Source organism: Euprymna scolopes, chromosome 12 (assembly GCF_053919585.1).
Source record: "Euprymna scolopes isolate OS-2025 chromosome 12, ASM5391958v1, whole genome shotgun sequence".
In the NCBI taxonomy this organism is placed as follows: domain Eukaryota; kingdom Metazoa; phylum Mollusca; class Cephalopoda; order Sepiida; family Sepiolidae; genus Euprymna; species Euprymna scolopes.
Window position 1 is genome coordinate 69,971,285 of NC_136493.1, and position 16,289 is coordinate 69,987,573.

At 33.5% G+C, this 16,289-nt stretch overlaps 1 protein-coding gene across 5 annotated transcripts in view; it reads right to left on the bottom strand.

Annotated features, from left to right (window-relative positions):
* Nucleotides 1-16,289, bottom strand: part of LOC145291326 (arginase, hepatic-like) — a 646,066-nt gene that overhangs the window by 72,066 nt on the left and 557,711 nt on the right. For all 5 annotated transcript variants that reach the window (XM_080137078.1, XM_080137079.1, XM_080137075.1 and 2 more), the window contains one exon: nt 8,915-8,991. In XM_080137078.1, the coding sequence (XP_079993204.1) occupies nt 8,915-8,991 (77 nt within the window). The remainder of the gene's footprint in view (nt 1-8,914; nt 8,992-16,289) is intronic.

Genomic DNA, 16,289 nt, shown 5'->3' on the forward strand with positions numbered 1-16,289 from the left:
AGTGTGTATCGGTGGAAGCTTACTAAAATAAGCTTGCAGTCTGTTGACATACAGAGCTGAATCGTTTGTTGTTAATTCTATCGGGTTCAACATTTGGCCTGGCAACGATAGAGATACTCCATATACAAGTTCGGCTGAAGAGTATCCCAGGTCCTCTTTGATAGCAGCACGACAGCCAAGAAGGACAACCGGTACATATTTGCTCCATTGCTGTTAGTCAGGGTAAGCACATAATGCTGCTTTCAATTGGCGATGGAAGCATTCAATCATCCCGTTAGAAGCAAAGTGATAGCTTGTAGTGTGAATACGTTGGATCCCTAGAATCCTGGAGAGTTCCTAGAAGAAGTGGAATTAAAACTGTATGCCACGATCAGTAGTGATAGTGGTGGAAACTCCGTAATGCGATATCCAGCCTGATATAAGGGCTCACGCTACAACTCAGCTGAAATGTCTGTGAGGGAAATGGCTTTAGGCCACCATGTGAAACGGTCTATACAGGTCAGGAGATAAGTAAATCCCTGACTGACCGGCCAAGGTCCAACCAGGTCGATGTGCACATGGCTAAACCGAGCGTCTGGGGTGGTGAATGTTCCAAGGGGTGCACGGATATGCTTGCGCACTTTTGACTTTTGGCAGGATATACAGGAACCCATATTTGGCCAGAAAAATCTAGCTGTAATCAGCTTCATTGTGGCTCTGCATCCAGGGTGTGCCAGATTGTGTAGGGTGTCAAAAACAACTCTACGATGAGTCATTGGAACGAATGGTTGAGGTGAATCCGTTGAAGTGTCACAAATGATTTGCGTGTCCGAGGTAGGCACAGGTAGGTATGCAAATTTGCAAGTTGTAAATTCAGGTGACAACGGATCCAACGTGTCCAGACTTGGCTGGTCTAAGGCCATCTACTGCAAGTCGATATCCGATGGTGAGGACAGAGAATTAATGGGAAGGTGGGACAAAGCGTCTGCCGCAGCATTCTGCTCACCTGAGATATTGCTGGTGAATTGCGAAACAAAATCCAAGTGGCGCGTTTCGTGGGGAGAATATTTGTCCGGCTTAGAACGCAGTGCATATGTAAGCGGATGGCCAAATTGACGGCCTTCGAGTGAACGTTGGAAATGTTTCACTGCAAGGTACATAGCCAGGAGTTCATAGCCAAACATGCTGTAACGTTGTTCCGCCGGTTTCAGCTGTCTTGAAAAGTATGCGAGAGGTTATAACTGTTGTTCGTGCTGCTGTTGCAACACTGCACCTACAGCTGTGTCTGATGCGTCAACGACCAAAGAAAACTGGGCATCGAGTACAGGATGTGCAAGTAGAGATGTTGTTGCCAGTTTTGTTTTAACTTCATTAAAAACTTTAAGCTGAATCTCATTAAGTGAGATTTGCTCATTTTTCTTCTTCCTATTACGTAACAGGTCGGAAAGAGGAGCTAGGAGATCCGCACAGATTGGGATAAAGCGTCTGTAATAGTTTAACAGACCGAGGAAGTGCCTTAGTTGGCGAAGTGAAGTGGGTGGTTGAAGGTTTTGTAGAGCCTTCACCTTTTCCAGTAACGGAGATATACCGTCTGGGCTGATAATGTGGCCCAGGAAAACTAGTGATGATGCACCGAAAACACATTTACCAGGGTTAATCCTGACCTGGTATCGCTGAAACCGTTTGAATAGTAGGCGGTGAGTGACATGTTCCTCAGGTGAGGTACTTGCCACGAGAATGTCGCCTATATAGTTATAGACGAAGTCCAAGTCACGCACTACTTAATCCATGAAGCGCTGAAATGTGCTAGCCGCATTTCGTAAACCAAAAGGCATAAGAATTCAAACGCTCCAAATGGAGTCGTTACCACAGTGTTGGGTATGTCGGCTGGATTCACTGGAATCTGATGGTAAGCCTTAACTAGGTCTAGTTTGGAGAAGGCCATGTAGAAAGGAAGCAAAATCTTGTATATATAGGATTTGGTAACGATCAGGTACCGTCATGACATTGAGTCGTCGGTAGTCCCCAGTCGGATGCACATCTCCATCTCGTTTCTCGGTAAAAATACTGGGTTGATAGAGGGGGTGTTTGTTTTCACACCAGAGACAGAAAGTTCTGTATTTGCGTCTATCAGCCGGCGTCTGCGCATATCCATTATCAGGTTGAAGTGGTGCAGGAAGTCCGCACCTAGTATGAGGTAGGGTAAATCTGTTATAGTGAAGACCCACGTAAAGTCTCTCCATAATTCCAAGTCCAGAGAACGAGAAATTTGACTGTACGTGGGGATGGGGGAGTGATTTACTGCCTGCAGTGTGATGGACGACACTGGAGGCTTCTCTGTGAGAAGTTTCAGTGGTCAGATACTGCAGGCCACTCTGGTATCAACCAAGCAACGTGCTTGGGATAGGGAGTCTGTAATGAAATAGACACGGTTGTTGAAAATATCCCGTGGAGAGCCTGCTGTGCTCAGCTCCACAGACCTTAGTTTCCCTGGTTCATGTACGAACAGGGGTTTTTGCATTTCCGCGCCTCCATATCAAAACGACTGTGATAAAAGCACAGTTTTGGCTTGTTTGAGTGGCGGCGGTAGTGGCGTGAATGTAAGGAGTTAGCCTGGAATCGGTGCCTGTGCAACTGCGGCTCCAGCTTGCCAAATTTTTTTACTTCGTGAGTGAGTCTCTCAATGGCTTTTAAAATAGCCATATCCATGATGTTGTTAGATTGTAACATCATTGCGAAGGCCCGTGGCAACTATTTTATATACTCATATATATAAAGAAAGCGACAACAGACAAAAAAAAATTGACTATCTGAAATATAGATAGGACATTGTCGAAGGACCATGTGAGGACAAAAGGGGAAATACTTAACACTAAACAAAAATTAGAAAATACTTAAAAGACGAAAAAGGGATTCCACAATAAAAATAAAATAGAAAAATATACATTTTATGGAAAGTAAAAGGCAGTGGTAAAAAAAGTTAATATATGCGTGTGTATTTTTCTTTTTTTATTTGTAAGTGTATATATATAGAGAGAGAGAGATTTGGATTTTTTTTAAATGTGTATATACGTAAAGCCTGAAGTTAAATCTTTTTAAAAGGGTACTTGCGTTTTCTTTGGCCGAGAGACGAAGAGAAATATATATTTTGTTTGGAAAAGTTCTCTTTTCTGTATCGGTTGTCTCTTGCTTGAGTGTGTATGTGTACGCACGTGTGTATGTGTACGCACGTGTGTATGTGTACGCACGTGTGTGCGTGCGTGCTTGCGTCCTTCTTAGCCAAAACAAAAAAAATGTTTAGTCACTTTTTTTTTTTAACGCTCTCGCAGTCTGTCGCTTACGGAGTGTTATGTGATGTGGCAGCACACGTTTTCTTTTTTAGGTTGTGCCCTAAAAGCATTCAAAACCCTAAACATACACATGCCTGATAGTCAGCAAGGTAGATAATTGGAGGCCTTAGGCAAAGTGAATTTGGTGGCCTCAAATGAAATAGAAAAATAAAAATAAATACTAAAAAAGTAAAATATGCATTTTATTAAAAACTACCTGTTTATCTAAATCAACAAATAACTGAAATTTATACAAACATGTCAAACCTTCATGTCATAAATCTTTAACAAACATTTTTCATGCTTTGATGGCAGAAAAGTCTCAAATAAATTGTGAATAATCCAGAGACTGAACAATATCTCGTTCAATAGATATCATTGCCAGACCAATTTAGGTAAAAATGGCACAATAAAAATGTCACTGGTAAAAATGGCAAAAGTGAATGCATAGATGAAAATGGCACTTTGACAAAAGAAAAATTAGAACCGTTGGAAAAGTGCAGTTTAAGCTCCCATTCATCTCGTTTAAAATAGGACCCCCACCCCACAAAAAAAAAAAATTGAATATTTTTTATTAGGTATTTATTAGGTATTAGGTAGGGGTAGGGGCTAGGCTTTTTTTGAAGGGAGTAGAAGCTAATCACAATCAATGTAAAAATGAAAATGCTTTCTGCTAGTTTGAGCGATTCTTTGAGCAAGCCAATGTGAATAGCGTTTGTGGAGGAAGAAATCGGGATATAAAACTTTACTGTTTGTATATTTATTCTTTTTTTCATCATAATTTATAAACCTAGCCAAGCCAGGGAACAACTGAAAACAAAACACAAGTGAACTAATTCAGCAGAAGTGATATTGTCATTTTTTATGTTCTTGATTTTGGCCCAGAAAACTTGTAATTTTTACAAACTGCTAAGAGGCCCCTCATCAATATTGATCCAAAAACTATGTAGTTCAATTTTTGCATGATTTTTCTCTATAGAGAATGGTTTTCAAAATAATGTCATTATTTCAGCATGTTCTGTACTGTTTTGCATAAGTACCCAGAGTTCTAATAAAAGATAATTTTCTTTCACAACAAAAAAATTATAATTGGGAATTGGGGCAAAACATAAAAACAAAAATGAAACAAAATTTCATAAATATTGGCAAACCAGAAGAGTTAGCAGCAAACGGTGTTTGATCAGATTCTGTCCCTGATATTAAACTTCATCAGTAATATAACTTCCGGCAAAAGTTTCAATTTCCTAAGTTTATTCATTTAGTTTGTTAGGTGAAAGTACAGAATAGTTAACAATGAGCCTCTCCTCTTCATGTTAAGAATGGCTTTCTAAATTATAATGTTCTTATTTCAGCACGATTAATAAGTTGCAGATTATTTAGAAAGTCATCTTTAACTTAAAATGGCTTAAAAATAAAATTTTTTTAAAAATTCTAGAAGAAACCTACCCATAAAATATTACCATAATATTTATTTAATTGGGTGGATTTCTAATAGTAATTTGTTTTACTCTTTTATTTTTAAGTCATTATTGAGACCCCAAATATATAACCCTATCTTGTCGATCATTTTTTTTATTCTTATGTAGCACTCAACATTTGTAATTTGTAAACCAATTTTTCCGATTTTCTGTAGTATAACATTTTTTAAGTAAAAATCTTTTTTGTGCAAGAAAATTAAAAACAGCGATTAAATCATTGGATTAATGTACCATTTTGAAGATTTAAAAAAATAAATTGAATTTAGGTAAATATGACAGCTATAAAATTTTATTTTCGATCTTTAATCATTAGATAAAAATGTTATAATTTTTCTTTTTGTTACTTCTCCAGAATTTTAACCTAACCAAACCAACTTTTTCCAAACTAAAGCTAAGGAGTTTAGCCCAGTTTTAAACTAGGAGAATGGGAGTTTAGCTCGTACTTTCTTGAACAGTCCTAATTTTCTGTAGTCAAAGTGCCATTTTTACTTATTTACTCACTTTTGCCATTTTTACCAGTGCCATTTTTACCATGTCATTTTTACCGAGCATCATTGCTAGATTATTCAGGCGTTCTTGCGTCATTGGCATTCTCAAATAGTTTCTATTGATTTCAACTTGGAAAAATTTCTTTCTCCCGATGCAACAGTAATCGAAATTGTCAATGCTATATGAAGGGCTATAGCTATACTCTAAGTATGCAATTTAATATGCATTGATATCACACACCTATATTAATATTAATATAATATATAATATATATATTAATATTAATATAATATATAATATATATATTAATATTAATATACTATATAGTATATATATTAATATTAATATAATATATAATATATATATTAATATTAATATACTATATAATATATATATTAATATTAATATACTATATAATATATATATTAATATTAATATACTATATAATATATATATTAATATTAATATACTATATAATATATATATTAATATGCCTATATTTTGTTTTATGCATCATGAGCATTATGTATATAATTTCTTTTTCTTATGATTCCTGTGCAACGCCCCTACCAATCGAAAGTCCTAGGTAGTTGCCTAGTTTGCCTATACCTAAGACTGGCTCTGTAGTACGTTGACAGTAGTAAAGTTTTGTTGATAGAAGTCCCCTGAACTTGCTCCATTAAATCTTGCAATCGCACTAAGACCTGCTCCACCCTGCGCTCAAATCAAGTTAACTTTTAGACAATCTTCTCCATCCAGTTCTTATCTATTTCCATTGTTTACATTTCTTGCACACAAATTGGTTATCATCTGGCAACCTGTCAATAATCTTACTGCACTCCTTACGTACCTAATGCTTACACACACACACACACACACACACACACACACACACACACACACACATATATATATATATATATATATATATATATATATATATATATATATGAACCTATAAGTATAATCATTTCCCCCAAAGTATCCACTTAATCAATTCCAAAAGCGAACTTATTTCCCAATATAAATAAAATTCAAATATGACCAATTCGAAACTACTTAGCTCACCTTTTAAACCTGCGGCTATAAACTTAGTTAATATAAGAGATTTTTTATTAGACTAAAGGAGCTGGCATTATATCTGCGTATACGCAGATATAATGCCAGCTCCTTTAGTCTAAAAGTAAAAGTATGGTTGTTTTTATACGTAATGTATGAGTTTATGTATGTGTGTATATGTGTATATATGTATGCGTATATCTATGTATATATCTGCATGTACGTATATATGCAGCTATATATGCATCTATGTCTTTGTGTAATTACATGTGTATGTGTCCCTATTGAATGTGAGTTTTTTCCTTTAGACTTCATTTCTATTCCTATATTATTTAACATTATTTTATTTTATTATTTTATTCTATTCTATATATTTTTTTTATATATGTGTGCATTTATATATGTGTATGCGTACAATTATAATCATAATCATGCATTAATTTATTAAACCATCAGTAATCCCCTCACCCACTTTACTTCTTTCCAAATTTAAAATAAATTAATCTGAATTGTTTCTATCTGGTGCAAATTGACCTTAACTGACTTATGTTTATCTGTTCTAAAAATAGATTTAGAAAGATGATTCTCTATCTGCTCCATTTCCCCTTTTCTTACTCGCCTCCTCTCTCAACTATGTCTATCTCTCTTCCCCCCCTCTCCTTTCGACTTCTTAATATTCTGTCTTCCTCTTCTCCTACTCTTTTTTTTCATTTTTCCTCTCTTTCTCTTACCACCCCATTTCTTATTTTCATTTTAACACTTTCCATTTGCCTTATCCATTATTTAAAAAAAACCTTTTTATATGAAAAATGAATCTTCACATCATCTGATGATTTTTTTCTGGAAGCTGCATTTTACACTGGACATTTATAATTGTATTTTCTCATGGATTACCAATGGATTTTCAGTGGACCTATTTCGGATTTTTCCGTCTTTCTCATTGGATTTTTGTCATATCCTTTTTATTCCCCTTTTTCCCTTTTTTACTTTCTTAATTTCATTGAATCCCTATAAACTGTTTCTGGCTGCTAAATGACTTTTTTATGCAAATATGATTATTTCATATTGTTTTTTTTTTCCTTCAATGCATTAACCTGCAAAACTTATTGTATATTTTGCAAACCTCTTCCTCTGATGAAAAGAATTGCATTTTTCGAAACTGCATAGAATAAGGCTTTTCTTTTTTAATAAAAAAAGTTATTTAACAGTTAGTGACAGTTTATGAAAACAACAAAAAAAAAAAAAACGGGAAAAAGGGAGAAAAAGGATATAGTAAAAATCCAATGAGAATGATGGTAAAATCCAGAATAGGAAAAATCCGGAAAGAGTTCATTGAAAATACATTGGTAATCCATAAGAAAATAGAATTATAAATGTTCAGAGTAAAATAACGCTTCCAGAAAAAAAGACATCAATTTAAAAACATTAATTTAAAACAATATAATAATTAGTAGTGGATGCAGTAACTAAGATAGTAAAATTATATTACAGTTGGCAGTAGCCTGACTTCTGAGTTTCAAAAATTGAGGGTGTTACTATGTCTAGTCAAATTGATGAGTTGTGAAACAACAAAACAGCTGTCTGTGGATGATTTTATTTTATTTATATACAAGCAAAAAATTACTTGCTTTTTGGGCAGCAAGTAATAAAGCTGTGGTCTTTTTTACAAAAAAAGAAAGCATAATTTTCATTTCACATTTTAGTAATTTTGAGAAAAACAACAAAAAAAATTGTCATAGTCCTATTTGATATATTCCAATGTATGAATATAGTCAAATTTGATTAATAAAGAAAGAACACAAAAGTCTAATCAATATTCACAGGCGAGAGATTTGAAACGTTGGTCAAATAAAACGATTTTATATTCATGAGTAATATGGGTCTATGTATATATCTACATTGAATTAAGTGTGACTGTAACTGAACCAGTGACAACTCAAAATAGTCTCTGCTTTTTTGTCACGGTTGTATCTCCACTGTGCATGTATTCTTTTTTATTTATAAGTTTTATCGAAAACATCTTTTTTTCAATCTATTTTTATTAAGAATTATTGAAAACAGTTTTTGCAATCTTTTTTTTTTTTTTTGAAGAATTATTGAAAACACATTTTGCAAACTTTGCTATTTTATTATTAAGATGTGAAGAATTTTTTTTTTTATTAAGATGTGAAGAAAATTCAAATAAGAGATAGACCCTAAATGATTTTATCATATATGATAATGCTCTCTGCCAGAGAAAATGAGATAGAGATGAAAATTTTGTGTCTTTCCCATCAACGTCAAAACTGGAAAATTAACAATTTATTCAAATTCCCCATAGTGGGGATTAAGGCACATAAAGCATGAGTCACCTGAAATAAAGCAGAAAAGGATCTCTTGAAATGGAGACCATTAAATTACATCCATTCAGTTCAACAACAAATTAGAAACTAATTTCGTGCATCCTTAAATTTAGCACCTCTCATGACAATCGTGTTTAAATAAAAAAAGAAAAAAGAAAACATTCAATACAACTCCAAAAATGCAATAGCAGGGGTTGGGCATTTGCAAATTTCAACAATATGTACATTAAATAAATACCTGGTGTTCCGGTACTGCCAGCGATTGATGGATCCATACTGTCAATATCAAAACTAAAGTGAATTGGACGTCTGCCTCTGGAGAAATACAAAGAAAAAGAAAATTATCATTAAAAATATATATATTTGAGCTTATCTAATAAAAGATGGAAAAATGGATCAGGCAAGAATATCATTGACTTTGTAAGTGTTCTGATATAAAAAAATATTGCTTAATGCCGAATCATTTTGTTACAACAATTTTATGCTTTAAGTTCTTAATATCTTCAAATATTTATTCATGGCGTTTGCTTAAATCATTCAACCTCCAAAACTGAAGTTTTAGAAATGGATTGTGTAATAATGAAAAATAATAATCAAAATTTGGTAATCTAAATGCTGATTGGATCACGTGAATACATTGTCAATTATAAAATTAAATCTGCATGGAAACTCAAACGAGATTCAAATTATTTGAAGTTTAAATTGTTAGGTTGTTTAATTCTCTCCCACTGCAATAACTTAGACACCAGGATAGGAAAGTGGAATTGAGAAGTCAGCGCCCCCAAGAGGGGCACACTGATCTACAAAAAGTGCCTGGGCTGCCACATCGGCATTGGATGGACCTTCTAGAATTGCACAGAACTAAACTCCCACCGCAAAATCAACAGAAACCAGATCATTACAGGAATGATCTAATCTTTGTGGATTTTGGAGTCCGAGAATAAGCCCTTGTTTGGCTTAGAGTAGATTGATTATTCATATATATATATATATATATATATATATATATATATATATATATATATATATACTAGCATTTCAGCCCGGCGTTGCCCTGGTGTTTGGATGTGTCTGTTGAGCAAAGAAAAAAAAAAGTGGAAGTAGGAAGGCAGGCTTGAACCCGTACCGCGAAAGAGGAAAAGAACAGGAAAAAAACCTGACGTCTTTGCTGTTACGACCACCACCAAACCGGAAGTGACTTATGTTTAAATTAAGGCTAGACAATCGAAAGGAGAGGATGATCTTCAAAAATATCGGCAAAAAGGTGACCCCCCCCCCTGTTGAAAAGTGCCCGGTTGAATGTGGAAAAATTATTGTTTTTAGCCAATTTTTCGATATTTGTCGCCTAAAAGGTCGAACTTTTAAACGATACTGATATTGGTAAAATCCGTCGCCTCTGCCGAAAGTTTTAGGCAGACATGCAATCATACATACATACATACATACATTTATATATTGGTAACTAAAAAGTGTTCGATCCAAACCGATTAAAAAGCTTGCCCTATCTTTGAATACCCTTTATGTAAAATTTCAAACGTTTAGACCAGAAATTGTCTGAGTAATTTGGTAGAGACCGCAGAGGTAAATTTTTTTTAAATTTGACCCCTATTATGACCCCTTAGCATTTATTGTTTTGGGCTCAAATCAATTTATTAACTTAGATTTATGTCCAAGGAACCTATATCTAAAATTTTAATTGTTTATACCAAAAATTGGCGGAGGAGTTTGGTAGAGTTCTCAATGGTTAAATCATTGAACTTTTACCCCTTAACAGCCAAATTTCTGGCCAAAAACGGATTACAAAGATTTTCCCAAATCTCAGTACCCTGTATATCAAATTTCGAGTCTGTAGACTGAAAATTAACAGAGTTATTGTGTAGGACACAGACACACACACACACATACACACGTTCACTTTTATATATATATAATAGATATGTGTGTGTGTGTCTGTGTGTGTGTGTGTGTGTGTCTGTGTGTGTGTGTGTGTGTGTGTGTGTGTGTGTGTGAAAACAGAGGAAAAAGAGGTAGATGCTCTTCATAAAATTTTAGATTTCTCCAATTTTTGTCAAATAACATATTAGAAATCAATCAATAAAACTTCACCAAATTTTAGTTAAGATATTTTAAAGGATTTTTAAGTGCATAATATGGGCACAATATCCCATTTGAAAATTCATATATATTCACTTTCCATTGAATTTTATCCATAGCGATTAGACATTAACAAGATTCTGTGAACTTCAATTTCTTCTTAATATCCCTTAAGCTTAAGCCTAAAATTTTAGGCATTTTTAGAATCAAAATGCATCACCATCATATAATCATAAAAAGATATTAGACATAAAGCTTAATGTCATTATATTTTGATTTTAATCTTTGTAAGGGGGACATAAAAGTAGCGCAAAACTGTTCTGTGCACGGAATTAAATTTACCTATCACAATTATATTTATATATATATATATATATATTTACATATATATATATATATATATATATATATATATATATATATATATATATGTGTGTGTGTGTGTGTGTGTGTAGATGTTAGTCATTTGTTTTTGTTTGCAATACTTTTGAATGAATTCAATTATTTAGACGAAAGTGAATTTTTACCTAAATGCCAGTTTGGAATAATTTTCCCTTTTACCAAATTGGTACCCCCAAATGGGGAGAGGTATATATCTTGTTTAATTACCCACTGACACGTGTTTCGTCATCTACGACTCATCAGAGTGGCTGAATCTAGCAAAATTCGAAATCGGAACCTCATAGTTAGAAGCCTAAACATCTACCCATGAGCTATCTCACACGACTGCTGGATGCATCTTTTTTATTAATGATATATATAAATATCTATAAAGTTGAGTTTTTTTCTCACTCTGATATTGATATTAAAACCCTAGATTTTCTATTTAAAAATTATTGAAACAAACTTTGTAATATACTTTACAGTAATAATATCATTTTTTTTTTTCCATTTTTGTCATGGATATACAAGCGACTACATGACAACTAATTTTCATATTCCTTTGAAAAACAAACGTTCATTAATTATTTATTCATTTATGTTTTCTCATTAGATGATTGGTTTTATTCAACTAATATATTTATGCATAGTTTCTACATTCTGCATAACAGCATGCAATTAAGGATAAAAACGTCTTAAAATGTGGAGATATATATATATAAATATATATATACATATATATATAATATATAAGAACATATATATATATATAAGAACAAGTAGTTAATAAAACATGTAAAAAACACTTTAAAAAAGAGTTAAAAACATATTTAATTTTAAAAAGGAAGAACAAAATAAGTGGGTAGTCCTTAATCAATGGAGTTTCGAAGAAATACTTTACTTCTCATCAGAGGGTAGGATTTAGCAAAATGCAGGATCGGATTTTGCTTGCAAAAGTATTTGGTGAAGTTACAAGTAAGTAATAGATCTTACTTGGTAACAAATAGTGAAGGAGGGGGAATATGCTGAAGAAAAAGGTGATTTCACGTGAATGGATAGTCTGGTGAAGGGTAAAATATCCAATAACGGTAAAATTTAAAAATCAAAATCCAAAAAAGTTGGTTAAGTTTCCATTTCGACAAGTATGGTCCAAAGTAATAATTCACAAATAGGGGCAAGGACAAGATGTGCGTAGAAAAAAGAATTTAAAACGACTGTCAAGGCTGGGCTAATTTTGGGAGAATGAGTAAAGAAGAAGAAGAAGAAAAAAATTGAATGGAGATTATTTACTTGTAGTTTCATTGTAGTTGCAAGCAAAATCCGATCCCGCATTTTGCTAAAATCCTACCCTCTGATGAGAAGTAAAGTATTTCTTCGAAACTCCGCGGAGTGAGGACTATCCACTTATTTTGTGCTTCCTTTTTAAAATTAAATATGTTTTTAACTCTTTTTCAAAGTGTTTTTAACATGTTTTATTAACTACTTGTTCTTATTATAAGCTTTATTTCCTATTTGGTTTCATCGAGCGTTTACTTCTGGTTGAGATTACTTAATAAATATTAACTCTTCAATATTTATAATATACTAGTTTTTCCATCTTGGATGATTTTTGTAAACTTAACTGTAATACTTATTTCATTAGAAGCTCCCGCCTGGTTGAGCTTTTTTATTCTCTCCAGATATGTTTGAAAAGGAACACATTCCTCTGTCTGCCAAAAATATTCCTATTCCTACCCAACAAGAATATATCCACAAATTTTTTCTAGCTTTGAATATTTTCCTAAAAAATATAAGATGGAAGGCTTATCACCATGACTTAAGCATTAAAAATAAACTTAAAGCGCCTATTTCCTCTGAAGACCAACCTCACCCAGAAATCTTAACAAATGAACTCCCTTTCAACTCTCAAAGAGAACAAAAGAAAATTGAAAAATTTGCTGCCAAATTTTATGGATTAAAAACCATTGCCCACCCCAAATACAACCCTTTCCAGGAGGAGTTTGAGAATTCCATGTTAAATTTAGTAAAAAAAATTAGATTTAAGAAACAAAAACACCATTATAATCCGGTTACTTGAAAAATAAATAATTTTGCAAAGAAAGTTAAAAAGAATAAACATATGTTCGTCCCTCCTGATATAAGACTAAAAATTACTATAAACTTGACTATCCTACATATAAAAGACTTTTGTATAAAGAACTTAATAAATCTTATATAATAGTCCCTCGTAAGTCTTTAGATTCTATTAATTCTGAGGCTAAACATTTACTGGCGTCTATGAACATTCATAATTTCACTGAAATAATTTCTCCGGGTACCCCTAGATTCACCCTCAAGCACCATAAGCCTAATTTTCATGACAACCCCTCCATCAGATTGATCTGCTCATCTAGCTCTGACTTAGGTGCTATAAGCAGAAACATCTTAGATAGAATCATAGAAAGTTCTTTATACAATTTGACAATAAGTTTTGGACTACAAAAGACACCCCTAATAATTTTAACATCTTAATGGGTTTTTTGACTCTGCAGAAGTTACCGATTTAGTGGAGCTCTTCTTACTGAAAGAACTTAAATATCATTTTAAACATATCCAAGGGCCCTTTATAGAGACAATGCCCTTTTCACTACAACAGCCAGGCCAAGAGAGTACAACAAAATAATTTTGCTAAATCCTATCCTCTGATGAGAAGTAAAGTATTTGTTCGAAACTCCACGGATTAAGGACTATCCACTTATTTTGTGCTTCCTTTTTAAAATTAAATATGTTTTTAACTCTTTTTAAAAGTGTTTTTACATGTTTTATTAACTACTTGTTCTTATATATATATATATATATATATATATATATATATATATATATATCCACATTTTAAGACGTTTTTATCCTAAATTGCATGCTGTTATGCAGAATGTAGAAACTATACATAAATAGACGTAATCATATTAGTTGAATAAAACGAATCATCTAATAAGAAAACATAAATGAATAAATAATTAATGAACGTTTGTTTTTCAAAGGAATATGAAAATTAGTTGTCATGTAGTCGCTTTGATTGATAGGAATATTTAAACACTAAAACGGAGATTGCAGATGTAAACCCCCCCCCCCCAAAAAAGAAGAAATAAAGAATTACAATAAAAATTACAGAGTAATAAAATGCTTCTTAGTATGTAGAAAAAAAAACGATAAAGTCATAGAAAAATATATATATCTGAAAGGTTAAATTAATAGCTATGTAATTTCAAATTTACTATATTTAAATTTGGACTTATGTTTGCAGTAGGAGATCAGTTCGTTTTCAGAGTTTATTATGTTACTACTTTGAGGGGAAGTAATTATAGTTATAGTTTCGTTTGTGCGGAGGCGACATGGCTTAGAGCCTGGAGTATAAGACTTAACCTTTTCTAGGATAGTCCATTTAATTGAGAAGGGGGTATTGTTAGAATTAAGTTTTTTAATTAAAGTGATTAGAGAAGTTCCTTGGTTATTATTAGAATTTTGGTTGTTAAAAGAAAAGTGTGGTTTGATATTCTTTTCTTAATTAATGTTGAAGTGGCGCCGATATAGGTATGTACTTTATTAACAGTCGAGGCCTGAAATTAATATTAATTTGCTGATTTGTACTGGGGAAATAGTTTGAATTTTGTTTATTGTGATGAACAAAGGGCGGGACAATGACTGTATGAGGACTGTTTTGGAGGGGATAATGAGTGTTGTTAGTGTTAGGATGGTTGTTAGGAGAAATATTATTATTCTCATTATTATTGTTATTATTATTATTATTATTATTATTATTATTATTATTATTGCTAGTTGTATGATTGTAAATAGGGGGCTGCTTGAATGGTTCATTGGATTAGTAACTATATCAGATGGAGAGTGGGAAGAGGGATAGCTTGATGACAAAATATTAGTGTCTGTTATGGGAGGATTGCGTGGGAGCTCTGTAATTGTGCATGAATATATAACATCTTTATGGATGCAATCATTATTGAGTGGGCATTATGTTTTTTATTACAATTGCAGTTAGTTTTGGGTTTAATTGGGAAAGGCTTATTTCATTTTTTTGTTATTAAATGTTAATATTCTTTGTGCTAAATTAGGCAAAGTTGAATAAGAAATCCTTATTGAGTTTATATTGAAAATAGAACTATACCTGTGTGGGTATTTGAAAGAGTTTTGTACAATGTTGAAGAATTCCTTAGGTATATTGGTTTTGACATTTTTTTTTACAAGGTGGTCACCACTTATCAAGGCCCGGAAGCCACTCAGGGATAAGGGTTATTGTAAGTACAGTACGTTAGTGTGGATATTTAAAGTGTCTACTTAAGGGGGTGGTTCATCAGGAATTTGTTTACGTTGGATTTGAAGACATCCAGGTTGTAGTCAGGAGGGAAGCAAGCAGACGGAACAGAGTTCCACAGGCGTGCAGTTCTAAGAAAGAAGCTTTGTTCATGGAATCTACGTTTTGATTTAGGCATAGATAAAGAGTGGGGAAAGTGTTTGACAGTGGATTCAGCTAGACGGGTGTTTTTCGTAAAAGATTGGCGAGGGGGGACCAGAGATTGGAGTTCAGACGAGCACCTGCCATGGAAATAACGATAAAACAAAGATAGATTTGCAACGTCTATTCTGTGGGAGAGAGGTTGCAGGGAAGAGAAAAGGGCATCCCCCACCAAGCCACAAAGTCTATTTTGTACTCTGTCAAGGCAGGATAGGCTGTTTTTAGCAGCTCCTGCCCAGATATGGCAGCAGTATTCCATCATTGGACGCACTTGGCTTTTTTATAGATAGAAAATTGCATCAGTAGTGAGATATCTTCTGGAGCGGTAGAAGGATCCCACCATCTTTCCAGCGACCTTGGCAAAAGACTTGATGTACGTGTTCCATTTCAGATCAGGAGTGAAGGTCAAGCCCAGAAGCTTGTCAAAACACAGGGCCATCCATTTCAATTGATGCCAGATGGGGAGCAGAACGTTGATGATGGATAGGAGTTTGGTTTTAGATGCATTAAAGGTAACCAGTCACCTCTTCCCCCACTGAACCACTCATTCGAGATCAGAGAAGAGAGAATCAGAGAGAGCTTTGTCATTGATGTGTTGCCGTAGATGGTCGTGTCATCAGCAAAGATGTCA